This window comes from Triticum aestivum, chromosome 4D (genome assembly GCF_018294505.1).
Source record: "Triticum aestivum cultivar Chinese Spring chromosome 4D, IWGSC CS RefSeq v2.1, whole genome shotgun sequence".
NCBI classification, from domain to species: domain Eukaryota; kingdom Viridiplantae; phylum Streptophyta; class Magnoliopsida; order Poales; family Poaceae; genus Triticum; species Triticum aestivum.
In genome coordinates, this window is record NC_057805.1 from 485,474,271 (window position 1) to 485,501,956 (window position 27,686).

General features: G+C 45.9%; 2 protein-coding genes across 2 annotated transcripts; one reads left to right on the forward strand and one right to left on the reverse strand.

The window, feature by feature from the left end:
• Nucleotides 1-17,724: 17,724 nt before the first annotated feature.
• On the forward strand, nt 17,725-18,756 carry LOC123098887 (protein SRC2). The gene has a single exon (XM_044520962.1). It carries the CDS (start codon nt 17,823-17,825, stop codon nt 18,657-18,659), a length of 837 nt encoding a protein of 278 aa, XP_044376897.1. The 5' UTR covers nt 17,725-17,822; the 3' UTR covers nt 18,660-18,756.
• A 2,175-nt stretch (nt 18,757-20,931) lies between these two features.
• On the reverse strand, nt 20,932-27,506 carry LOC123098889 (respiratory burst oxidase homolog protein B). The gene is made up of 9 exons (XM_044520963.1): nt 26,783-27,506; nt 26,523-26,679; nt 26,334-26,382; nt 25,812-25,925; nt 24,864-25,682; nt 24,543-24,754; nt 24,242-24,427; nt 22,598-23,106; nt 20,932-21,342 (listed from the first exon to the last, which is right to left on the reverse strand). The coding sequence occupies exons 1-9, from the start codon at nt 27,381-27,383 to the stop codon at nt 21,233-21,235; spliced, it is 2,757 nt and encodes a 918-aa protein (XP_044376898.1). The 5' UTR covers nt 27,384-27,506; the 3' UTR covers nt 20,932-21,232.
• Between the last annotated feature and the right edge of the window lie 180 nt (nt 27,507-27,686).

Here is a 27,686-nt window from a genome sequence, read left to right on the forward strand (position 1 = left end):
TCAAGGTGTCAAGCCGGTGACGATGGTGATCATGACGGTGCTTTGGAGATGGAGATCAAAGGCACAAGATGATGATGGCCGTATCATATCACTTATATTTGATTGCATGTGATGTTTATCCTTTATGCATCTTATTTTGCTTAGTATGGCGGTAGCATTATAAGATGATCCCTTACTAAATTTCAAGGTACAAGTGTTCTCCCTGAGTATGCACCGTTGCAACAGTTCGTCGTGCCGAGACACCACGTGATGATCGGGTGTGATAAGCTCTACGTTCACATACAACGGGTGCAAGCCAGTTTTGCACACGCAGAATACTCTGGTTAAACTTGACGAGCCTAGCATATGCAGATATGGCCTCGGAACACTGAGACCGAAAGGTCGAGCGTGAATCATATAGTAGATATGATCAACATAGTGATGTTCACCATTCAAAACTACTCCATCTCATGTGATGATCGGACATGGTTTAGTTGATTTGGATCACGTGATCATTTAGACGACTAGAGGGATGTCTATCTAAGTGGGAGTTCTTAAGTAATATGATTAATTGAACTTTAATTTATCATGAACTTAGTCCAGATAGTATTTGCATATCTCTATGGTGTAGATCAATAGCTCGCGTATAGCTTCCCTATCTTATTTTTGATATGTTCCTATAGAATACTAAGTTGAAAGATGATAGTAGAAATAATGCGGACTAGATCCATGATCTGAGGATTACCCTCATTGTGGCACAGAAGAATTATGTCCTTGATGCACCGCTAGGTGACAGACCTATTGCGGGAAAATATGCAAACGTTATGAATGTTTGGCAAGCTCGATATGATGACTACTTGATAGTTTAGTGCACCATACTTTACGGCTTAAAACCGGGATTTCAAAACGTTTTGAACATCATGGAGCATATAAGATGTTCCAAGAGTTGAAATTAGTATTTCAGACTCATGCCCGTGTTGAGAGGTATGACACCTCTGACAGTACTTTGCCTACAAGATGGAGGAGAATAGCTCAACCAGTGAGCATGTGCTCAGTTTGTCTGGGTACTACAATCGCTTGAATCAAGTGGAGTTAATCTTCCAGAGAATATAGTGATTGATAGTGTACTCTAGTCACTATCACCAAGCTAATAGAACTTCGTGATGAACTATAATATGCAAGGGATGACGAAAACGATTCCCGAGCTCTTCGTGATGCTGAAATTGGCGAAGGTAGAAATCAAGAAAAAGCATCAAGTGTTGATGGTTGACAAGACCACTAGTTTCAAGTAAAAGGGCAAAGGGTTAGAAAGGGAACTTCAAGAAGAATGGCAAGCAAGTTGCCACTCCCATGAAGAAGCTCAAAGCTAGACCTAAGCCTGAAATTGAGTGCTTCTACTTCAAAGGGAATGGTCACTAGAAGAGGAACTACCCCAAATATTTGGCGGATAAGAAGGATGGCAAAGTGAACAAAGGTATATTTGATATACATATTATTGATGTGTACTTTACTAGTGTTCATAGCAACCCCTTGGTATTTGATACCAGTTTAGTTGCTAAGATTAGTAACTCGAAATGGGAGTTGCAGAATGAACTGAGACTAGTTAAGGGTGAAGTGACGATGTGTGTTGGAAGTGGTTCCAAGATTGATATGACCATCATCGCACACTCCCTATACTCTCGGGATTAGTGTTGAAACCTAAATGAATGTTATTTGGTGTTTGCGTTGAGCATGAATATGATTTGATCATGTTTATTGCAATACGGTTATTCATTTAAAGTCAGAGAATAATTGTTGTTCTGTTTACATGAATAAAACCTTCGATGGTCATACACCCAATGAAAATAGTTTGTTGGATCTCGATCGTAGTGATACACATATTCATAATATTGAAGCCAAAAGATGCAAAGTTAATAATGATAGTGCAACTTATTTGTGGCACTGCCGTTTAGGTCATATCAGTATAAAGCGCATGAAGAAACTCCATGCTGATGGGCTTTTGGAATCACTTGATTATGAATCACTTGGTGCTTGCGAACCGTGCCTCATGGGAAAGATGACTAAAACTCCGTTCTCTGGAACAATAGAACGAGCTACTGACTTATTGGAAATAATACATACCGATGTATGTGGTCCAATGAGTATTGAGGCTCGTGGCGGGTATCGTTATTTTCTTACCTTCACATATGATTTGAGCAGATATGGTTATATCCACTTAATGAAGCATAAGTCTGAAACATTTAAAAAGTTCAAAGAATTTCAGAGTGAAGTGGAAAATCATTGTATCTACGATCTGATCGTGGAGGTGAATATTTGAGTTACGAGTTTGGTCTTCACTTGAAACAATGTGGAATAGTTTCAGAACTCACGCCACCTGGAACGCCACAGCATAATGGTGTGTCCGAACGTCGTAACCGTACTTTATTGGATATGGTGCAATCTATGATGTCTCTTACCGATTTACCATTATCATTTTGGGGTTATGCATTAGAGACAGCTGCATTCACGTTAAATAGGGCACCATCTAAATCCGTTGAGGCGACACCGTATGAACTCTGGTTTAGCAAGAAACCTAAGCTGTCGTTTCTTAAGGTTTGGGGCTACGATGCTTATGTGAAAAAGCTTCAACCTGATAAGCTCGAACCCAAGTCGGAAAAATGTGTCTTCATAGGATACCCAAAGGAACTGAAGGCAAGATATTCGTTGCTGAGAATGGATCCTTTCTAAGAAGGAGTTTCTCTCGAAAGAAGTGAATGGGAGGAAAGTAGAACTTGATGAGGTAATTGTACCTTCTCTCGAATTGGAAAGTAGCTCATCACTGAAATCAGTTCCAGTGATGCCTAGATGAATTAGTGAGGAAGTTAATGATGATGATCATGAAACTTCAGATCAAGTTACTACCGAACCTTGTAGGTTAACCAGAGTATGATCCGCACCAGAGTGGTACGGTAATCCTGTTCTGGAAGTCATGTTAATAGACCATGATGAACCTACGAACTATGAGGAAGCGATGATGAGCCCAGATTCCGCGAAATGGCTTGAGGCCATAAAATCTGAGATGGGATCCATGTATGAGAACAAAGTATGGACTTTGGTTGACTTGCTCGGTGATCAGCAAGCCATGGAGAATAAATGGATCTTCAAGAGGAAGACCAACGCTGATAGTAGTGTTACTATCTACAAAGCTTGAATTGTTGCAAAAGGTTTTCGACAAGTTCAAGGTGTTGACTACGATGAGATTTTCTCACTCGTATCAATGCTTAAATCTATCCGAATCATGTTAGCAATTGACATGAAATCTGGCAAATGGAAGTCTAAAACTGCATTCCTTAATGGATTTCTTAAAGAAGACTTGTATATGACGCAAGCAGAAGGTTTTGTCAATCCTAAAGGTGCTAACGAAATATGCAAGCTCCAGCGATCCATCTATGGACTGGTGCAAGCATCTCGGAGTTGGAATATACGCTTTGATAAGTTGATCAAAGCATATAGTTTTATACAGACTTACAGTGAAGCTTGTATTTACAAGAAAGTGAGTGGGAGCACTACAGCCTTTCTGATAAGTATATGTGAATGACATATTGTTGATCGGAAATTATGTAGAATTTTTTGGAAAGCATAAAGGAGTGTTTGAAAGGAGTTTTTCAAAGAATTACCTCGGTGAAGCTGCTTACATATTAAGCATCAAGATCTATAGAGATAGATCAAGACGCTTGATAAGTTTTTTCAATGAGTACATACCTTGACAAGATTTTGAAGTAGTTCAAAATGGAACAGTCAAATAAGGAGTTCTTGCCTGTGTTGCAAGCTGTGAAGTTGAGTAAAGACTCAAAACCCGACCACGGCAGAAAATAGAAAGAGAATGAAAAGTCATTCCCTATGCCTCAGTCATAGGTTCTATGAAGTATGCTATGCTATGTACCAGACATATTGTGTACCTCACCATGAGTTTGGCAAGAGGGTACAATAGTGATCCAGGAGTGGATCACTGGACAACAGTCAAAATTATCCTTAGTAGAATAAGGATATGTTTCTCGATTATGGAGGTGACAAAAAGTTCGTCGTAAAGGGCTACGTCGATGCAAGCTTTGACACTGATCCGGATGACTCTAAGTCTCAATATGGATACATATTGAAAGTGGGAGCAATTAGCTAGAGTAGCTCCATGCAAAGCATTGTAGACATAGAAATTTTCAAAATACATATGGATCTGAATGTGGCAGACCCGTTGACTAAACTTCTCTCACAAGCAAAACATGATCACACCTTAATACTCTTTGGGTGTTAATCACATGGCGATGTGAACTAGATTATTGACTCTAGTAAACCCTTTGGGTGTTGGTCACATGGCGATGTGAACTATGGGTGTTAATCACATGGTGATGTGAACTATTGGTGTTAATCACATGGTGATGTGATCTAGATTATTGACTCTAGTGCAAGTGGGAGACTGAAGGAAATATGCCCTAGAGGCAATAATAAAGTTATTATTTATTTCTTTATTTCATGATAAATGTTTATGGGTCAATTCCAGTTCTGCCCCTAACTCGAACCCACTACTCAGTTTTGCCCCTAATTTTCAGGTATGCTCAGTTTTGCCCCTCCGCCATTAGTGTCACTTATAGAAATGCCCTTTTGCGTCGTTACCGTTCGGTCAAAGGACTTTGACCATCCAGAAAAAAATAGCAAAAAATCTGAAATTTTGTGGGATCGAAGATAGTCATGTCCGCAAGGCGCGTGCAAATTTTTGTGTTGGTTGGACACTCTGGGAGCTCGTGGAAAAGGAAAACAAAAATAATTTATGCCTATGAACAGTAAATTCAAAAATAATAGCAACAAAATTCAAAAAAAAATTGGCTTCAAAGAGGCTTGAGTGCACAACGTGCTTGCAAGTTTTGGTGGCCAAATGACGTACGAGGCGCTCTAAAGAAAAAAACAAAATAGGGTATTTTTTCAAAGTTTTTTGAACTAAATTTTGTTTTTTCTCCACGAGCTCCTACGATGTCCAAACACAACAAAAATGTGCACACATCTTGCACACCTGAGTATCTTCGGTCCCACAAAATTTCATATATTTTTTTTCTATTTTTTTGAATTTATTGTTCACATGCGTACAAAATTTATGTTTTCTTTGCCATGAGCTCCCTGAGTGTCCGAACGGCATGAAAATTTGTACACACCTTGCAGACATGAGTATCTTCAAACCCACAAAGTTTCAATTTTTTTTTGAATTTTTTTGCTATTTTTTTAGGACGGTCAATGCCCTTTGACCGGACACTAACAGCACAGAAGGGCATTTCTATAAGAGAAACTAACGGCGGAGGGGCAAAATGAGCATACCTAAAAATTAGGGGCAAAACTGAGTAGTGGGTTCGAGTTAAGGGCATAGATGTAAATGTCCCAATGTATTATTCATGCTAGAATTGTATTAACCGGAAACTTAGTACATGTGTGAATACATAGACAAAACATAAGTGTCCCTAGTATGCCTCTACTTGACTAGCTCGTTTATCAAAGATGGTTATGTTTCCTAACCATAGACATGTGTTGTCATTTGATGAACGGGATCACATCATTAGGAGAATAATGTGATGGACAAGACCCATTCGTTAGCTTAGCATTATGATCGTTACAGTTTCATTGCTATTGCTTTCTTCATGACTTATACATGTTCCTCAGACTATGAGATTATGCAACTCCCAAATACCGGAGGAACACCTTGTGTGCTATCAAACGTCACAACGTAACTGGGTGATTATAAAGATGCTCTACAGGTGTCTCCGAAGGTGTTTGTTGAGTTGGCATAGATCAAGATTAGGATTTGTCACTCCGTGTATCGGAGAGGTATCTCTGGGCCCTCTCGGTAATGCACATCACTATAAGCCTTGCAAGCAATGTGGCTAATGAGTTAGTTGCGGGATGATGCATTACGGAACGAGTAAAGAGACTTGCCGGTAACGATATTGAACTAGGTATGATGATACCGACGATCGAATCTCGGGCAAGTAACATACCGATGACAAAGGGAACAACGTATGTTGTTATGCGGTTTGACCGATAAAGATCTTCGTAGAATATGTAGGAGCCAATATGAGCATCCAGGTTCCGCTATTGGTTATTGACCGGAGATGTGTCTCGGTCATGTCTACATAGTTCTCGAACCCGTAGGGTCCGCACGCTTAACGTTCGATGACGATTTGTATTATGAGTTATGTGATTTGATGACCGAAGTTTGTTCGGAGTCCCGGATGAGATCACGGACATGACGAGGAGTCTCAAAATAGTCGAGAGGTAAAGATTCATATATTGGAAGGCTATATTCGGACACCGGAAGTGTTCCGGGTGATACTGGGTTACCGGAAGGGGTTCCGGGCAACCCCCGGCAAAGATATGGGCTTAATGGGCCAAGTAAGGAAACACACCAGCCCACAAGGGGCTGGTGGCTCCTATAGGGCCAGCCACGTGGGGAGGAAGGGAAAGGAGAGGAGGAAAAGGAAAGTATGAAGTAGGATTCCTACTTCCTTCCCCTCCCCCTCCTTCCTTTACCCCTTGTCCAAATAAGGTAAGGGGGGCCGAATTGGACTAGGGGGGCAAGTAGGATTCCTCCTACTTGGGCGCGCCCTAGGCTGCCTCCCTCCCTCTCCCTCCTTTATATATGTGAGGAGGGCACCCCTAGAACAGACATCAATTGTTCCTAGCCGTGTGCGGCGCCCCCCTCCACAGTTAACACCTCGGTCATATCGTCGTAGTGCTCAGGCGAAGCCCTACGCCGGTATCTTCATCATCACCGTCGCCATGCCGTTGTTCTGACGGAACGCTCCCTCATCCTCAACTAGATCAAGAGCTCGAGGGACGTCATCATGCTGAACGTGTGCTGAACACGGAGGTGTCGTACGTTCGGTACTTGGATCGGTTGGATCGTGAAGACGTTCGACTACATCAACCGCGTTACTAAATGCTTCCGCTTTCGGTCTACGAGGGTATGTGGACACACTCTCCCCGCTCGTTGCTATGCATCTCCTAGATAGATCTTGTGTGATCGTAGGGATTTTTTTGAAATATTGCGTTCCCCAACAGTTACTGTCCTGGTGCATTGGTCCTATAGGGCCTTATCACAACGACTTTCCGACTGTCTACTACAACAAGTTGTGCCCGATTCCAGCGAGGGAGGGGCGATGACGGGGGCGCGCCTTCGGCTTGCTTCAGTGCTTGTAGCCGTTGCTAGGTGGTATGCGGATCTGGATGTAATTTTTATTATTTCTGGTGTTCGTTGTACTGCCATGATTGAAGATGAATAGAGGAGAAGTTTTCTCGCGAAAAAAGATTATTACACGACCAAGCATTTTCATGGGCTCAGAATGATGGACCTCTTGCCTTCGGAGCCTTCCTTTTTTAGTACGGGGTGATTGCCCAACTTTGAACAAATGGAAATTGGTATAACCCATTTCATAGGATGGAGGATCTTGATCATCCATGGTTAATAAGTCCTAACGATGCAACACAATAAAACTATCATCCTAAAATTAATTCAAAAATGCATATGGAAAAGAAAAAAAAACTTGAAAATTGGGTTCGTAATTTCGTCAAACAGATTGTGGCATGTCTGGTGTTGCAGATGCCGGACGTTGACCGCGACCGTTGGAGATGCGGCGAGTCTTACTCCATGTTCGGGGTGGCATCCTCTTCCTGTGTGAAGTCATCTAGGATGCACGCCCATGGCAAAGTCATCTAGCACATCTAGGGTGACTCCACAGAGGAAGAGGATGCCACCCCGGAGGAGGAATCCTCTGCCTTCTCGCAGATGCGCTATCAGGCACACGGCTCCCTATGATTGATGGTCCCCACCTTACTTGTGATGTTAGGGACCTAGGTCTCTGCAAACCCATCCTCCATGACGTAGGCGGACAATGGAGCGTGCGGCGATGGCACAGACTGAGGAAAGGAAGGACGGTCGTGGGAGAGAGGGCGGTTGATTTGGTACAATTGGTCAATTTGGAGGGATTTGAACTGGGTCGGGGATATCAGTTTCAACGTGGCGGACGCGGCTGGACGGCCCCAAATCCGCCCCACATATGGGCTAGGGGTATGAGGGTTGTTGGAGAACCCAGACATATTGGCGGGGTATGGGGGTCCGATTGGGTGAATATGTTTGTTCGGATGGTGTACGGGCTGTACACCCAAATGTTTAGGGGGGGGGGGAGTTGGTTCGGTTGGAGACGGGAATCCTATTTCACACGTAGGTCCGTGGATAGCGAACTACCGCGTACCCCCTATAGTATCAATACACATCATTGGGTCGGCCCAGCACCCTTATTTCTATATATTTTCTTTTGATCTTTCTTGTTTTTATATTAAATTTTTTAAAACAATAATATTTCAAATTCACAAATTTTGTTTCATATTTTGCGAACATTTTTTGATTTCATCGGTATTTTTAGAATTTCATGAACAATGTCATGGATATCGTTTGAATTCACAAATATATTTTTAAATTTGTGAACATTTTTTGTATTCAATAAAAAAACTCAATTTCACAAACATTTCTCGAATTCATGATTTGTTTTTGAATTTTTGGACCAATTTTCAAATTCATGAAATTTTTTCAATCTTGTGAATATTGTTTAAACCCATTATGTTTTTAAAAATTTGAGAACAAGTTTAGATTCCAGAATTTTGTAAATTGGAAACAATTTTAATAGGAACTGGTGGAAAATCAGAAAATAGATGAAAAGGCATTCAAAAGAAACAAACTGTGACAGAAACAAAAAGAATGTTTGCTGATGCATATATTGGCACAGGTGGCGCGTATTTCCCCGTCACCCAGGGTCATACGCGCTAAATAGAAGGGGGCCAGTCTGAGATGCTTAATTCCTCTAAAAAACGTTGGAGATGCTTAGCTGCAACTTTTTTCTTGTTGAAAAAGCTTTGTCAAATGTCCGCGCTATCAAGTCCCAAGCCATCCGAGAGCTCCTATTTACCGCTCGATATGGCTAGCTAACTATAATTTTTGTAATAAGTCTACTTTTACTTGGTTGGACGAGCCTTCTGACTTTATTGTTGGCATGCTCATAGTCGATGTAAACGCTTTTATGATTTAATAAAGCTAGCCATGATGACCTTCCCTCAAAAAAAAAGTGAAGCATTTGCAAGGGCGAGCTCGAGCGGGCCAGCCCACGTAACATGTTTCCCTGCTGAGCGTTTTCTTTCTGTTGTTTCAAACATGTTATTTTACTAACGGTTTGAGTCTTTATATATTCCACAAAAAATAAAATATGATTTTTTTAAAGATAAATATTTTTTAAAACAATAATAAACTTTAAAATTTCTAAATATTTTAAAAAAATTATATATCATTTTTAAAATTGGGGATAAACTTTGAGACTGCGAATATTTTTGAATTTCCAAGCAATTTTTGAAAAAACCAAAGTTTCTCAAAATTGCTCATTTTTAAAACACTAACAATTTATTATCTCTGAACATATTTTGAAAACAAGGTTTTTTTAATTCTGTATTTTTAAAAGTCTAACATTTTTTATAATCTCGAACATTCGTTAAAAAATTCAAACACTTTTGGAAACTAAGAACATTTTTTTGAATATTTTGAACATCCTTTTGAAATTTGTGAATTTATAAGAAAGAAAAAGAATAGAAATAAAAAAATAAAAAAATACTGGTTAAGGAACTTGAAAAAGGTTCTCAAAACTGGAACGAGACCCATCCGTTTCCCGCTGGAATGGGCAGTGCACTTGGTCGCTCGCTTGCTTGTCTGGGACCTCCTGTTGGGCGCCTTCAGCACCAGGTAGCCTTTCCAGCGCCCACAGCTCCCCTTGTCTGGCGCCCGTGTCCGCAACCATAGGCCGGCCCATCATACACGGCGAAGTGGTCGCTTCATTTTGCCATTCTAGTTCGCTCGATCAATGTTTGACCGGTCGACAGTTGACCTGTTGATTTGTCAGCCGTAGACTATTCAAAAAAACCAAAAAACAAAATCCAAAAAAGAGAAAACATTTGAAAAAAGTGCATATTCAAAAAACGTTCATAAAAAGCAGAGTATGGAAAAAAATTCGAAAAAATTGATAAAGTTCATAATTTTTTGGAAACAAGTTCGTCAATTTAAAAAAAGTTCATCCACTTTGAAAAAATTTCATCAATTTTGAAAAAAAGTTCACCAATTCTGAAAAAAGTGCATCACTTTGAATAAAAGTTCGTAAATTTCGAAAAAATAACAAAAGGAAAAAATTCATCAATTTTGGAAAAAAGTTCATCGGTTTTTAAAAAAATGGTTCTTGCATTTGAAAAAAGTTCATTGGCAGTGGGATAAAGTTCATGGATTTTAAAAAAAAATTGAAGAAAAAACTGAATAAATTCACGGGTTTGAAGAAACTTCATAAAATTTGAAAAAAATCACTAGAGAGTTCACAAAACTAGAAAAAAATCATGAAGTTGAAAAGGATTCACAAACTTGAAAAAATTTCACGAATTTGAAAAAGTTTCATATTTTTAAAAATTTAACACATTTGAAAAATCAGGAAAATAGAAGAAAAGAAAATTGAATAAAAATAAAAAGAAAAGAAAAAACTAAGTAAAACCAAAGAAAAACGTGACCAAACCCAAAAGAAAAGGAAAATCAGAGTCTTTTTTTAGCATTACATTTGACGCACAACACAAGGAAAAAGAAGAAGAACTACGACACGGCAGGTGAGGGGTCCTAGGTGGTTATCGCGTTTGGTGTTGAACGTGCGGTTCGCAGTTCGAATTGCACACACGCCAATTTTTTTAAGGTTGCAAAACTAGAAAAGAAAAGGGAAAATGGGCCCAGCCCAAGCCGGAATCAGGGGTGTGTGCCGATTTGCACAATAGCTTATAACCTGTGCTAAAGGCGCCGAATAGGATTGTCCATCGTTTCGTGTTTTCTAGGTGACACACAATGCGTCAAACTGTCAGCGCTTAGTACATGACAAATCCCATTCGGTGCCTTTAGCGCCTGTTATAGGGTATTGTGCAAACCGGCACACACACCCCACTCCGACATGGGCCCGGCCCATTTTTCCTTTTTTGCAACCTTCAAAAAATTGGTGTATGTGCGACTCAAATTGTGAACCTCATGGTTCAATATCGGACGCAATAATCACCTAGGACACCTCACCTATTGTGTCTTAGTTCTTCCCTTTTTTTTCTTTTGTTGTGCGTCAATGTAATGCTAAAAAGGAAGACTCTAGTTTGGCCACGTATTAATACGAGTGGACTAGGATATGTAACCATGGGTTGGCCCATCATACACAGTGACGCGATGAGCACTTCCTTTCGCAACTTAATATCTTCGTTCATCATCACAACGACGGTAGATGGCGTTGTATTCTTATTCTCAACGTGTTCGGTGCTCTCTTTTTTCTTTTCTTTTTTTGCTATTTTGCTATTTTCAGAATTGTTCTGGTTTTGCTTCCAGCATCGCCGTTTTCATTTCCATGTGTCGCTATGTAGCTGCTATATTTGGGCCACCTTAGCTTTATCATTTTCGGCTCATGACCACTGATTCCGCTACTTGGCCTCTGACTAAGTTTCCTTGTTGGACGCAGTTGGCACTTTTTCTTAGAGGGCTCACCATGTATTAGAGTGGAATAGGATATGTATAATACAAGTTTTTTTCCCTTTTCATTTGGCTTGGCCACATATGTATAACCTTTAACTTCTGCCATGTTTTATCTTCTATATCTGAATAGGTAACCCTCTCAACACGCAAACATGACACCACAATGTGCAACATGCATGGGAAATGACCAACCACAGCATACATCCATATATAGAAAAAATCACCTCAACATACAAAACATGCACCAGAAATAACACACCACAACACGCAACCATGCATAGAAAAATCACCTCGATATACAAACATGCACGAAAACTCGCATTCTATTATGATATTTATATTAATAAATTTTTTACAACTATAAAACAAATCAAATACAATAAATAATATGTATTTTGAGTTTTAGTTCTCATTTTATTACTCAAGTATTTATGTTCCACATAGTCAAATCTCATTAAAATATATTGTAAAACATCCCCGCAACAATCTACAAGGTATCATCTAGTATGTAAAAGAAGAACTCTCGTTGGTTCATGTAAAAAAATCTAGCATTATTTATTGCCGATTATTTGAGGCTCAACTGAACAAGTCCCTTCATAAATATTTTAGGTTAGGGTTTTTAGTGTGTGTAGAATATAATTTATGAGAGGAATGTATGAAGGGAAAAAAGTTGTATATCCATTTTTAAAAAGTGTATATGAAATAGATCTATCGTTTGTTATGGCGGATTGTTCAGGGAGCCTCCTAAGTTCCTATATAAAAAGAAGGGAGACTCCTAAGAAATTTTCTAGGGTCAGGTTTGTTGAGTATGCATATAATACGTAAGTTACATAATAGGACCTCTTAAATTTTTCAACTTTTGTGACCTGTCAAAAGATAATTTGTGGCTACGTAACTTAGAGTAGTATTCATTCACATATCGGCGTTTTGTCTTTACTAACAAATGGTCATATTTTTTTGAAAAATTGCAAGCCTACAGATAGATGGACTTGGGTTTTGAATTTTTCTGTTCGTTTCTCTTCCAGTTTGGCGTACAAGTCTCGTTCCAAGGAATCCAACTATTTGTTCGGGCTAACGCGATATGGAAGACCTGGACTCCTCTCTGTTGCAAAATACATGTTCACCTGGCTTGCTGTCCGGAAACGGATTTGGACTGTTGACGGCCTTATCAGGAGAAACCTCCCACATAATGGGAAGTGTGTGCTTTGCGTTTCCTTGCCACAGGACGCGAATCGTCTTCTGGTGGGCTCTGTTGTTCTAGTTTTACATGGAATAGGGTCCTTACTTGGGTTGGCCTCGCGGCAGTTTCACCTGCTATTGGCAGTGCTTTTGAGGGTTGGTGGGGTAATGATAGAAACAGAACCCCTCATGGACAACAAAAGAAATTGAACAACATTGTCATTTTGGTCGCTTGGTCTATCTGGAAAGGGCGCAACAACAGAGCCTCTGAAGAAAAGTTCGTCCATTTTAATCACTTGGTCGACAAAATAAATGATGCTCATATATGGTATAGAGCTGGGGCTAAATGCCTCGTGCCCCTTTTTGATTAGGGTCCTTGTTTAGTGGTTTGTGAGCATGTTCTGTGCTAGGCTTCTAATTTATACTAGCCATACCAGCGCGGCGGCACATTGTTACAAGAAGCATGATCAAGTGAGATCACATTTTATCTCAATTCTAACAAAAGAAATTTCAAAATGCTCGCCTCAGTGAGATCACATTGTTACAAGAAGCATGATCAAGTGACAACACTTTGGTATATGATTTTGGTAAAAGTTGCATCCCTAAATGACCAATAAGTACCTATATCATGAAAGTAAAATCTATGGCTAAATAGTAATGTTTCCCCACGACAACATTAGCTTAAAAATTCTATTGTTCGGCAGTAAACCTTCCATGTGTAAAGGAGTATTTGTAGATTATTCAAAAATAGAGCACCTCCCATATAAAAAAAACTATATTAAGAAAAGCATGGACACCCAACCATTCACTGGATGGGCAGAAAAGCAAACCTAACCTCATCAGAACAAAGGTGGATACATGCATTAGACCAATTCTGCTTAAATGTAATCATAAAGTTCTTGACATATAAGGACAAAGTCCCATAATTTCATTCATACAATTTTGAATGTGCTACCCGAATAGTTCACATGCACGTGGTCACATCACTCGCCATGCACATAACCACATCCTTCCAAAATTCACGCCCAGCATGCACATATCAGCGGCCTAACCGGACACATCCTTCCGAAATTCGAGCCTAGTCATTGCAAGCACCTATGAACGGCCAAACCGGAAACAAGCAGCACAACAAAAATCAACTTGATCAAAACAACAAAAACAAATCCCAAGATAAATCGCCATGTCCACCCAAGGAGTGTACCACTTAGTTACCCAGAACTACAAATAGCGAGCCAATAGAACCTGCTTCTAAATCAAGTTAAAAAAAATTGCTTGTAAATCCCAAAAATATATCAAAAAACAGATAGAAAAAGTAACCCTTTACGTCCAATAGAGAAGTTACTAATACCTTAAGATATTAATTAGTTTAAGAACTATACATGTTGGTGTATCCAATAAAATTTAATAATTAGTTTAGGACAGTACATGTTGGTGTATCCGTGTATGCATGTTCAGTTCAACATTGGATTATGTTCAAATAATCAGATTTACCACTGAACTGAATTAAAGTATGGTCGTTAAAGCATCAGAGTATAGGCTCTCTGTGACTGTAAATGAAGACTCTCCTCACAATATGATCATGCAATGTACAAACTCTGGACTGGAAAGCATCAAGCAAAGTGCCAAAGAGCAGTTAGTACAAAAGTTTGCGGATAGCAATAGGCCAGGCGGCTACTGCTACCACCATTATGTTTTTGCAAGCAAGTGCATGTCAGCACAACATCTCCGACTCTCAACTAATCAGGAACTAAACATTTTCTCCATGGGACTCGGTGCACCGGGTACGGCAACATGAAAGGACGGCCAAGACACGCTATGGATTCATATGCTCCGGGATATTCTGCACATCAAATAGAGAAAATGGACCACGCCGCCCACGCACCAGTAGAACAGCCGCTCGGGCTTGGGCATGTCCATCGCGGCTGCCGCCTCAGAGTCAATTCTAGGGGAGGAGCAGACTGGCCAGAGCGTCGTCAATGGATTGTCGAGGAGCTGAGGAGGGACGTGCAGGAGAGGAGAAAAGGGAGAAAACATCGCCTCAGTTTGGCCGCTCTAGAACACGCACACCAACCTACACCAAGCATGCGCGCACTCAGAGTCACACACACACATACACATTGCGCTGCGCGCACCCATCAGCTAGCACACACTCATCTAGCCTATGCATGCGTCTCGCACGGTTTTTTTGCTGAGTCGGAGATGGAGAGGGACATGAGCAAGCGAGCTTCCGCCGTAGCGGGTGCGCCACCTGATGCAACTCGGCAGGCGCCACCACCTGACGTGCGGCATCATCCTCAACACGCTCGACGCGCTGGAGCGGCCGGAGCTGGTGAGGCTCCGACATGACATTGCCACGCGGGTGTTCCACATCTGCCCGCTCCACCTGTTCTTCCCGCGACCGCTGCCGACAGCAGCCTGCTGCGGTAGGACCTGAGCTGCCTGAAGCGCGTGCGGAAGAGGAAGGCTGCCCACACCCTGTCGGCGGGCCAGCCGGCCGTGCCATCCTGTCCATACGCACCTCGACGCCGGAGTCAACGCACCGACGCGGCATGGGGCCGTGAGCAATAGGAGGGCGTCCCATGGGCAAGCACAACACCGGAGCCGATGCCGCAGCGCGCCAGGAGGAGCAACGTCGAGCCGAGAGCCTTCACGTCCTCCGCGCTGGGAGCCGCGCACCTGCCTTAGAAGCCGGGCAGCCAATGGAATCACGTGCAACGCTGCAGAGGTCAGTCGCCAAGCCCAGACCTGCACCAGCACGCCGGCGTCGTTGGACTCCTTGTACAGCCACAACGCCTGCACGTCCCCTCCTTCACCGCGCCGCTCCCACCGGTAATGCTGCCGTGCAGCTGAATCGCCGCAACTGAACTGGCCGGCGCTAGTTCGCTACTGCTGTCGCCACCGTGTCCGCCGTGGCTCGCTGGCCCCATGAGAACGGACGGGCAGCTCCGAAGCTCCATGGCCAACTGCGGCTCGATGCACGCACCCCAGGAGATCCACGCCCTGCTGCCGCACCGGACGCCTCCCAGCAAGATCTGCGAGTTAACTGACCCTAGTCAACCCTGTATAGCACGTACATACACACACGATCACACGATCGCCCACGCCTTGTTGTAACGTAGCCTATATATACCTGAGATCAATACAGAGAGCACCCAAGGTGCATTACTCCCGATCCCTCCTGCTCACAGCGAGCAGCACCAGTCGCATCCCATCTCTGCCACAGCCGCTCTCGCCATCGCCCTCCACCGCGGAGAATGGTGCATGATTGTTGCAATGAGGAGGAGGAATCAGGGTAGAGTTTGAGCCTTTATATGGGAACAATACGGCGGTGGATCGAACAAAAACGAACACGTAAAGTCTAGCAGCGACGTAGCCGCACCGATTCAAAAACACCAGAAGTCTCTACAGGAGACGATCGAAGCGGCACCGCTCTCTCAACGCAAGGCGGCAGCGTGAGCGCTGACGGAGCCCAACACGGGTCGATGAGAGGCCACGCGCAGCCCAGAGAAGGAAGGAAGCCCGCACACGTACACAACCACCGAATGAACCGTAGGAAAGTAGGTCAACGGAGCAGGCTGGCCCATGCGCACCCCATATCGCTAGATGCACCAATAGGATCGCAACACACGGCAAGAAAATTTTCGTCGAGAGTTTACGATCACCAGGTAAATGTACACGGCAGCCTCCCAAAATATTACACGCGTCATTGTGCAGCGAAACCAAAAGTCATTTTCAACCAAGGGGGTAAACCTCATGGCGTAAACTTTTAGAGATATAGTGGTTTTGGTATTAAGTTGTATACTGTATCTTGAGGACTTTGTAGCTCTTTTTCGATAATTCAATCCTGAGCTTGGGCACATCTCCACCTGGTGAATAGTAATTTAAAAAACAATAGTAAAAAATACAAAAAAATCTATTTACCATTATTTTCGCATAGAAGATGCTCAAGTGCGGAAAATTTCAGGGTTAATGACATTCGAGGAGCCGTACACAAAAAAATCAGCTCCGGACATTGTGGGTTTTCAAAGATTCTTATAGGCCCAAATTTTGTTACATTTGCCACGACCTCTTTGAATTTCCAAACATCTCTAAATTTTGCATGCACATTGCGTCCACGAGCATCTTGGATGTCTAAACAATTAAAGTTTTTCTAACATTTTTGCTATTTTTTTTACCGAGTTTATTGTTCACATGCGGGAGCATATGAGCCTGGCTCCAACCGCTGCTCTCGCTCTTCTTCCTCTTCTATTATATTCACATGCAGCTCTCCTGCATGGTTCAAAAAAATTACTTTATATTTGTAGAAGCCATAAAAAGGAAAAATAAGAGATGAACATAGGGTGTATGGGAACTAGTTGCAATAAAAATTGATCTATATATTCTCAAAGTGATACTACTACATTCCTGGATGTTGCATTAATGTTGATTAAAGTGGGTTTCAAGTTAATGCGGAGTAAGAGCGGTTGCATTAATTTAGTCATGAATCGGAAACAAAGAAACAAACCCAATAATGCGGCATTTTGAGACCTCTTCCAATGCACGGGTGCTCAGATGAGGTGCTAAGCACATTAAAAACTTGAGCAACTAAAGCCCCCAATGCATAGGTGCTTAACTTGTTGTGGCTAAGCTCCTTCATTTAATGATTTAGCAACTAAATTCATCCATGCATTGGTGGATTTCTTTCATTTAATTGTTTTGCCTAGGTTCATGTGCTTAGGCATTGTTTCTTTCTGGGGTCATCACACTCATCTCGCTCCTCTTAATTACCTTGCCATATCAGTTTTTTTGTCTACATGATAGCCTTAGCATCTGTACAAGATGAAGCACTGGGAAGGGCCTGAGGTGCGAGACCAACGCTAGGCCACACAAAAAGACACTTCTAAAAGAGTCTCAAGCCACCAATCTAATCTATTCTTAGTTTCGATTTCAATGACAAATCCACACATAGCCACTCCCCTTTTAAGTAGTCACATCACGCCAATGTTCCAAGTTGAGGGGCCACTTTCAGAAAAAGTCCCCCTCCTCCTTCTAGTCCTACATCCCTCAACCATCTTGGTTCCCAACGACGTCGGCCATGGCATACCAGATTCTTGAGCTAACGCTGATCTCGGCGAGCGATCTTAAGAAGGTGTCATTCTTCTCCCGCATGCGCGTCTATGCCGTTGCCTCCATCTCCGGGGCCATCTCCTGGATGCCTACCCATGGCACCCAAGTCGACCACAACAATGGCCAAAATCCCACATGGAATGCCATGCTCCATTTGCCGATCCCTGCGTGTGTTGATACTCGCGGGCTCGCCCTCCATGTTTTGCTACGCTCGGAGGCGCTCCTCTTCGGCCACCATGACGTTGGTGAAGTATTTGTGCCGCTTAATGATCTTTTGGCAGGCACAAATAACACCAATGACCCAAAGACCATGAGCTACCAGGTGCGGCGACCCTCGTCTGGCCGTGCCCACGGCGTTCTCTACTTCAGCTACAAGTTCACCGGCATCAAAGCTGCTTCCGCAAGCGCTACAGAGAACAAACAAGGGCAGTATGTCAAGTACTCTGGGGACCCTGAGGTGGCAATGCCCAAACCCATGGTGCCCGTCACCGCATACCCACAACCGCATGCCACATTTTCTTACCCACCGGGTGTACCTTACGTTGCACCAAACGCAGTGTATCCACCACAGCCATATGGGTGTGCGCCTCCACCACCGTACATGTATAATACCGCTCCAGCACCGGCAACAATGTATGTGTATGGGCCGGCAACGACTATGGCTGCACCGGCAAGGCATGCGGGAGGGATGGGAATGGGCCTAGGCCTCGGGCTCCTCGGTGGCGTCGTCGGCGGGATGATGCTCGGCGACTTGGAGTCTGATGCCGCCTATGACGCTGGATTCAACGATGGGATGAGTTTTTAGTTCTCGAAATCCGGACTACGTATAAGGAGGATGTCCTTGTAAATCTGTACTGTGAATTGAAAATGAGTGAGCAAAGTGAAATCATCATACTGTGCAAGTCTTTTTGTATCTTAATTACTTCAACTTGAAAGGCAGGGGTTCCGGCGGCTGCAGGGAGAGGAGCGCAGGCGTGGCGCGGGTGGAGGTTCGGCCGTGAGGGACGGGTGCTTGTGCCGCCCGGATCTGGCGTCGCAAAGATGCCTCGGGTGGAGCTCATGCGGATCTGGTGTGGCGCACGTCGAGGGCGCGCGGAGGGCCTGCGCGGCTCAGAGGCCCGTGGTGGCGTGGAGGTGCTGCTTCAAGGTGCAGGTATGGCCGATCTGGTCTCCGACGGTCGTGAGAGCGCGCGTGGCGCGCGTCTGATACATGCTTGGCTGCGGGCGGCAGCCATGGTGGTTGGCGGTCTCGGGCAGCGCACCTCCTTTCCTTGTGGGCATGGTGCTCGGCAGGGCGCGGCGGTCCGTTGCGTCCGGTGGCTCTGCTCTCGGTGGCCGTTTCATGGATCTGGCAGCTGGCTCTTGTGTTTGGTCGTCGATGGTCTCCGCGAGGTGCGGTTGGCTACGGCGGCAGCTCCTTCGTCGACGGGCTAGTGCGGTGGTGGTGGTTGGTGGGCTTGCCGGTGTCGGTGCGGGATGATGTGCGGTCGAGGTGGTGTGGCAGCTTGGGTGAAGACCCTGTCTCGGCTTTGTGCCGTGACGAGCGATGGCGGCGGTTGTGGCTATCGTTGACCTTCCTGGAGGCATTGCTGCTTTGCTGCCATACCCGTAACGCACGGATCCGGCCACCTCGGCCTCTCCAGGGGAAACCCTTAATCTTATGATCGGACGATGGCGGCGCCTTGGTGTCATTTTCCCTCTTGAGGGCTTCGGCTCAGAGCTCGGCATCGGCAGGCGGGACTGGTGGTTGGCCACGGTTGTGGCATCCAGACTTCTGCGGCAACAAAGATGGTGGGAGCGATGTCGGCGACGTGGCAATGGTTGAGGTAGTCGGCTCTTCTCTGGCGTGTCCGCGGGATGCCCTTGGTTTGTTTGCTGCTATGAAGTCCAAGCTGTAGAAGTGCATGCTCTACCCAATGCAACCAAAAGACCGATCTGATGGAAGAGACTAGGCAGCACATTATACGTCAACACTTTCCCTCACGTGTGGCTCCCTCAGGCCTAAACGTGGACCGAAAGTGGGCTGCAATTTTAATTGCGCCAGCCGGGTCTTGAACTCAAGACCTCTTGGCTCTGATACCATGTAGAAGTGCATGCTCTAACCAATGCAACCAAAAGACCGATCTGATGGAAGAGACTAGGCAGCACATTATACGTCAACACAAGCTGTTGCGGCGGGGCCTTGTAGTGTACGATGACTGGTTGCAGGTGGTCCTTTCCGCAATATTGTGTGGCGCGAGTCGTGCCTGGTTTTGTCCTTCGTACTTCTTCGTCAGAGTCGGTGCTACGTTATTTGGTCGCAGGTGGCTGTTTGGCGCGGATCTTCATTCATCTCACTCAGCCTCTACAATGTCGGTTGAGTCGACGATCGCCTACGATGAAGTCGGAGTCTTGCTCAGAGTTTAGGGATGGCGATGACGTCTCCAGGAGAGGAGTAATGACGATGGCGCATGTGTGGTATCTCGACGAGACCCTCTTTAGAGTGGTGTGTGGGGGGTATCTTATTTGTGTCGCTCAGCGGTTGTGATGATTTTTGCCCGGTTCTTCATAATTAACCAGACAACCTGGTTTTCGCTTGGTTTTCCTTAATTAATTAAGCAACTCTTTTCTTCTTAATGAATGCAAGATAATTGCTATTTTGAAAAAAAAGGATTGCAGTTAGGCCGATGGAACCACGCGAAAGTAGCCATAAATTTATACGCCCTTCGTCCATAGTTACACAACACTCTGTTTGGCTCTAATTTGGAAGAGCAAAACAGGCATTTCGTTGAAACTCTGAAGGAATTCCTGCTTCCAACATTTGCTCGCTGATTTGCAGAGCAATTAGCACAAAATTCGCACTGGCATTTCGTTGGAACTCCCTGAAGGAATTCCTGCTTCCAACATTTGCTCGCTGATTTGCAGAGCAATTAGCACAAAATTCGCACTGGCATTTCGTTGGAACTCCCTGAAGGAATTCCTGCTTCCAACATTCGCTTGCTGATTTGGACAGCAATTAGCACAAAATTCGCACTGCACTTCAGTTAGGCACAGCGATTGATTAGAACATTGGTCAGACTGTGTACTGACCATGGATGTTGATTAAGAAAGTTGCAAAATTTGTGCATGCAACTTCCACACTGCTTAAGTGTATTATTATTCTTCTAGGCAAAAGCTGACGAAATCTGATCAAACTTGTTATAATCAACCAATACCTACTTTGATCTAGCCCCTCTACTTTTCATAAGTACAAGACTTGCTATGTACTAATAAATCAACACATTCAATATCTCCTTTGATCTAGTTGCTCTACTCACAAGTATAAGAACTTGCTATGTACTGAATTAACACACTTTCGGCAAAAAGAGCAACTTCTTGTGGCTGGGTCGTCTACAGAAGTTAAAAATTCTCCTTGTGGAACTCGAATTTTGTGTTTGTCTTTCTCGAGAAATCTTGTGCAAGGTCACGCAGCTCCTTTGTTAGCACCGGTGCACCGCAGTAGAATACTCCTGTGATATCCAAGAATCATAGAGTAAATGCCAATTCAGAAAAGTAATGTTATGTGTGTGCATAACAGTGTTGATTGATCAATCATGTAATTCTTAGAGCAATAAAGGAAAAATAACAGAGCCGGCTGCTGGCTATATCACATTGATATGTCATCCATAGTCAATCTAGTAGCCCATCTCATTCTCTCACGAAGTCTCTCGAGACTCTGCTGCAGTGGTGCTGCAAATGGCTATCTACAACCCATTTCTCTTCTCTGCTCTCCTTTCTCCTCACCCTCCACACAAAAAGGATATGGCTACTCCTATAGCCTTCTTACATAACCCTATTATGTTTGCTGTTAAATCCTAGCGTTAAAGGTTGAGGCGTCAAGATCATGCCTTGCCTAATATGACCAAGTTAGGTAAGGGAGAATATTTGAGGATGACTTTTGGCGCCCAAGCTGGTCTGCACCCGACATGAGCAATAATTTAAAAGAAAATCTGATTCTTTTTTTACACCGAAGATGCTCAAGTGCTCTACAAGCATGCAAAATTTAATGGACAGTTTGAATTTACTGTACATCAGGGAGTAGATGAGCATGAGATCATCGATGGGGTTAATTAATTAATTTATGGTGAGGAATTTGAGATACCTCATTCATATATTAATTGATAGTTCTATCTAGACTTTAGACTGCTCAAAGTTTCTTTAGTGGTTGCAGCCATCAGCAAGTAACAATGATCGGTTGGCACCTAACATGTGGCATACCTATCCGCTGCTCAATTTTGGATACCACTACCAAAATTTGGTTCTACAATGAATGGTTTTATGTGCTCAGCATTTACTGTTGGGTGTAGCTATCAGCAAGCAGCAGTAATTGGTTGGTTCAACCTTGGCTACTCCCTATCCATGCCAGTTCAAGTTGAACACATACACCTCCGATCCTGACAAGGATCATGCATGTCCTTGTCAACCCGGGTTCTCCGTAGAAAGTTAGGCCATTGCTATATAGTTGAGGTTCAGTCTAGCACCAAGTCTGGCAGGAAGTTCCTCTCACAGCGACCCACGGGAGGAGAAGTCGTACAAGCGTAAACCAAATCGATATCGACTTTCACGGTCTCTCTGACCAAATTTTGACCATGCACGTGTCAAGAAACTACCGAGAAAGCACGAAACTTAACATGGTGTCCATGATATGCAACTTCCCGAGCATGCCAGTTATGCTACCAACAAATTGAGTATGCACGCGTGAAACAAAGTGAGTTTGGTACTTACCGACACGCTGTTCACGGTGGTTGAGGGCGATACGCTTGTAGACGTTGCGCCAGTTTGGTCGCGCAAAGTGGGTCTTGACACGGGTGCCGGAGACGATGTCGACGCCGTTCTTGGCATGGTTGAGGGACTGGAGCATGGCGATGAGCGCGGACCGGGCGTCCCCGTCCTCGTAGACACTGGTGCAGTAGTTATGGAGCTCGATGACACTCTTCTTGTCCGACTCAGCTATCTCGTCCATGACGCCCCGGAACCACTCGAAGGAGCCTTGCTCCCGCGTCACCCAGTAGAAGTAGGCGCGCCGGGTCCGGAAGGACGCCGACGTGCTCGCGTCCCCGGGGTTGCCGGACTCGACGTCTCCTTCGAGCCGCTTCATGTTGTTGATGATGTCCTTGATGATGGAGATCATGGGTGTGGCCCCGATGCCCAGCCCCACGAGCAGCACGATGTCGTATTGCTTGTAGTCCTGCGCCGGCGCGCCGTAGGGGCCGTCGATCAGCACCTTTGGGAAGCTGCAGAACAATCACATTTTGTAAGATTACATCAAGTTGCAGTGATCAGGCTGTAGTTTAATTTAGCAAAGACCGATTGACATGATCAAGATGCCAATCACATGGGGAAATAGCAGACATATTTGTTTAAGCAACGATTCAGGGGGCTAATCCTCCTTTTCCAAAAAATAAGTTTAACCAATGATGCAACAACTGGAAGGGAGAATGTTGTTGCCGTCCACATGATTGTCCTTATTCTATCCTCAACTGATGGCCGGCAATCCTCCACTAATCAAGTGGGTGTTGCCACTTTGCCGGTCACCTCCCCAAGATAATGTTGACATTGCCAGTCACTCTCCACCCACCCGTCAGTTGCGCCTTATCCTAACCAAAACAGAATCATCCATAGTATGTGTGCTATGCACAACAATGACAAAGATCCTGCATCGATCTTGCAGATTCCAAAACTCCTACGGAGAGACTTTGCCATGTGAAACAACTGGCTCCGGTCTCGACTGCATGTGGATGTTTGACGTTCTACTAAGAAACAGTAGAAGTATCATAGTTTTCTCTGACCAAAAAAAAAAAATCGTCTGAGCAAAATTTCCTCTGACTAAGAAACAGTAGACTGCATGTGGATGTTTGATGTTACATGTTAGTTAGTCAGTGCAAAATTTCCTCCGACCAAAAAAATAATAGAAAAAAGCAATGAAGAATAAAAAGTCAGAGGAGGCGGCTAACGAATATCGTCTCGTGCTAAAGATTACTACTCCCTCCGTCGCATTGCATACAGATTTTCTTGCAGAAGTTCAATTTCATGTATTTTCACTACTATATTTCTTGGAACAATCCGTACGGAGGAGCACCGACGGAGTGATGCTTTGACACATGTGTGTGGAAGCGTTGGTGGTCATCCACCACCACCTACCGCCTGACCACTGACCAGAGAGGCAGAGACCGGTTTGGGTCTTGCGACCCGACCCGGCCCGACCCAGCAATGCGCGTCCCTTTGGCTTTCCGTTCCGTCCACACGCTAGGTTAGGCTGGCCAGACTGGACCACGCCAAGGGACCGACCCACACCGCTCCGCACATAGAACAAAATTTCCAGCCGGAATCCGTTTCAACGGAACAGAAAAGGCAAGGGGCAGTACACACCTCGGGTTGGACATGGCGCCGACGTCGCGGTCGTACTCGGCCCGGAGCAGGCCGCTCTTGCCCTCCGTCGGCGGCCGGCAGACCTTGGAGAAGACGTTCTTGAGCTCCCGGGTCCAGTCCCCCAGCGTCCTGATGTGCACGCTCACGTAGTCGTCCTGCGGCGCCGACGTGATGGAGAACGGGTGCCTGCACGTCCATTCATTCATTTCCTTAATTAATAGTTCGTAGTACCTTCATCAGGTGGCCAATCAATTAAGCTTGATGATGATCTAATCTAATGATTAGAGTTAGTGATAATTACCATTGGAACGGCGAGACGGCGGCGCAGTTGACGAAGATGTACTGCCCGCTCTTGTACCGGAACCCCTGCGGCTTGGAGAAGTGCAGCGACAGCACGTTGCCGGGGTACACCGCCACCTTGAGTATCTTCACCGGCCGCACGCTCGACCGCAGCGCCCGCGTCAGCCGCTCGCACGCGTACATCACCATCGGCACCGCCAGGTACATCCACGTCTGCGCCAACATCACGTTCATTTTTACACGTGTCAGCCATCATCTTCACAGTCCAAGGTGGAGCACCGATGAGACTGGCCTAAAGATGGATGGGTTGATTGACACGTACCGACTTCTTTTGCCACTTCTTGGTGAGGTAGAGGAAGTGGCCGTGGACGATGAGCAGCGCGTAGACGATGACGAAGAGGTGGTGCGAGTACCAGAAGGCGTTGAACCCGGTGAGCCGGTTGAGCGGCTTGGGGAGGCTGAGCCTGCCGCGGCGGAACCACGGCATGGCGAGCGTGAAGGCGATCGCCATGAGCACCAGCATCACCAGCCCCGTCCACCCCTCCGTGCCCTTGACGAACCACCAGTAGTTGGGCGGCTGGTCATCCCCGAAGAACCGCTTCATGGGCTCGTACTCCTCCTCGGTGGCGTGCAGCAGGCGCGGGAAGTCGCACGTCAAATGGGAGATGATGTGCAGCCCCGCGCCGACCGAGATCCCCGCGGCGATCACCTTGTGGAAGTTGATGTTGTCGTCGAACGGCACGAACCGGCCCGCGGCGGTGCGGTTGCGGAACCACGTGATGGTGTTGCGGCACACGGGGAGCAGGATGAGCGCCATGTTGAACTTGAGCGTCTCGGCGCCGCCCTTGGCCACGCACACGCAGTAGCCCATCACCTTGAACACGGCGCGCTCGCGGTACTGCATGAACTTCCACGTGAAGAGGCCCACGCAGATGGAGAGCCACAGCAGGATCACCCAGCAGCGCCGCCAGTTGTCCTCGAGGAAGTAGCTGGCGCGGCGGTACCAGCGCCGGAGCGGGTTGGGCTCCGCCGTCGGCCGGAGGTGCTGGCTCAGCATCTGGCTCAGGTTGCGGCTGTTGGTCGTCCCGATCCCCATCGACTGGCTCGGCGCCTGCAGCAGCAGCATCTCCAGATTGTACAGCTGCAAATTGATTCATTGAACATTATAATTAGCCTCTTGCAGCACCATTGGCAAAACAGAGCAGGTGACCAATGTTGCAGATAGTTGAACCACGCCAATTAAACAACGGCATTGTCAATGTTTAATTACCTCGATGTAGCCGAGGTTGTTGGGGTCGAGCTCCTCCATGATGAGCCGGGCGTACTCCTCCGACTGCTCCGAGACCTTCTTCAGGTTGTTCGCCGCCGCGCTCAGCGTGATGATCTGCGCAACAGATTACCAGAACAGCCGTAAGTTACAAGGTCAATCGTCGCCAATCAATTGCTCAGGCACTACTTAAAGATCTTCAACCATGAACTCGATACACGATTATATTCGAGATCACGAAAGAAATATTTGGCGATCATCGGTAGGTTCGGCCGGCCAGTGGGAGCTTGCAGGACAAGGACACGTCGAGGTCAGCATAGCGTGTGGTTGTGGATGACATCGACGCCGACGTGCAATGGCAATCAGGTAGTAAAGGAGAAAGTGGCAAGTGCTATTCAAGTACAGTCACTGATCGTCGAAAAATCGGCCATTGCAGCTACTAGAAGTTCTTTGACCGAACCTGAAACTGAACCTGAACCTGAACGGAGCAGTGAAATTAAGAGTGTGGGAATGAATCTGACAAACCTCTTTGACCTCCTCCTCGGTGATCCTGCCGTCGGCGTCCTTGTCCACCCTGTTGGTTGATCAATTGGTCGCGTTAATTCGTGAATTGATGGTTCGTTTTAGTCGGAATAATCAAGCGGTTCTTGTTAATGAATGAACGGTACTGTACTCGAGTGATTAATCAGGTGGTCTCTGTTAATTAATGCTTACATGTCGAAGAAGGTCTGCAGGCGGCTGTCGAAGCTGGTGTCGGAGATCTGGTCCCAGAACTCGAGCAGCTCCGCCTTGCTGATGCTGTCCCCGGTGATGTTCCGCCGCCTCGCCAGCGCGTCGAACAGCTCGCCGGCGAACGCCAGCTCCTTCATCCCTGCAAATTTGTTGGATGGACCATCAATTAATCAATCCACCATGAACGAAGGCTTGCATAATTTTGGTTGATGCAAGACCAAGACGAAGCAGTTGGTGCTTACCGATGCACTTGCCGAACTTGGAGCGGTGGAGGAGGCCGTTCTCGGCGAGGTCGTCGAAGCGCTTCTCGACGGCGGGCCAGCCGGCGGAGCCGTCGGTGCGGCTGATGAACTTGAGGCCCTTGAGCGCGTGCGCGGCGGCGGACTTGGACTTGTCGACGCGGCCGGGGCCGGCCCCGCGGCGGTTGACGGAGGCGAGGCGCCGCAGCTCCTGCGAGACCTGCTTGATCCGCGTGGAGGCGGTGCGGAGCACGCCCTGGCCGTAGGAGGAGGAGCGCTTCTCCAGCGTCTGCGCCAGCAGCTTCACGTCCGAGTCCTCGCCGCCCGCCGCCGGCTTCACGCTGTGCACCGCCACCGAGTCGTCCCGCACGTCGAGCGTGATCTCCACGTAGTCGTCGTCGTCGTTGTCGTCGCTTCTGGCCCGCGGCGGCGCCGGCGCCCCGTGCGGCGCCGTGAGGGGCGCGGACACGGACTCGGCGAAGCGCGCGCTCTTGCGCATGGCGGAGCGCTTGGCGCCCAGCGGCCCGCTGTGCGGCACGATCCTCTCGCCCGCCTCCACGATCTCCCCCGCCCCGCCCCCGCCGCCGCCCGCCCGGTTATGCATGGCCGCCCCGGCCGCCGGTCCTGGCTCGCCGCCGGTGGTTTTCGCGTTGGATGAACTGGTAGGAGCAGATGGAGGGATTGGACGCGTCTGGTCTGGTGAGGTGATGACTGATGACAGAGGAAGGAGGGGACGGGTGGAGACGGAGTATTTGTATGCGACTAGTCGTGCGGCGCGGCCAGGCCGTCGTCTTATTTCCCTTTTTCTTTCCTTTCTCGTTTGATTGATCGATGATTCTTGGGAAAAATGGGCTGCGCGCTCCTTCCTCACCTCTTCCTTCCTTGTTGCTTTTATTAGTGCTGCCTC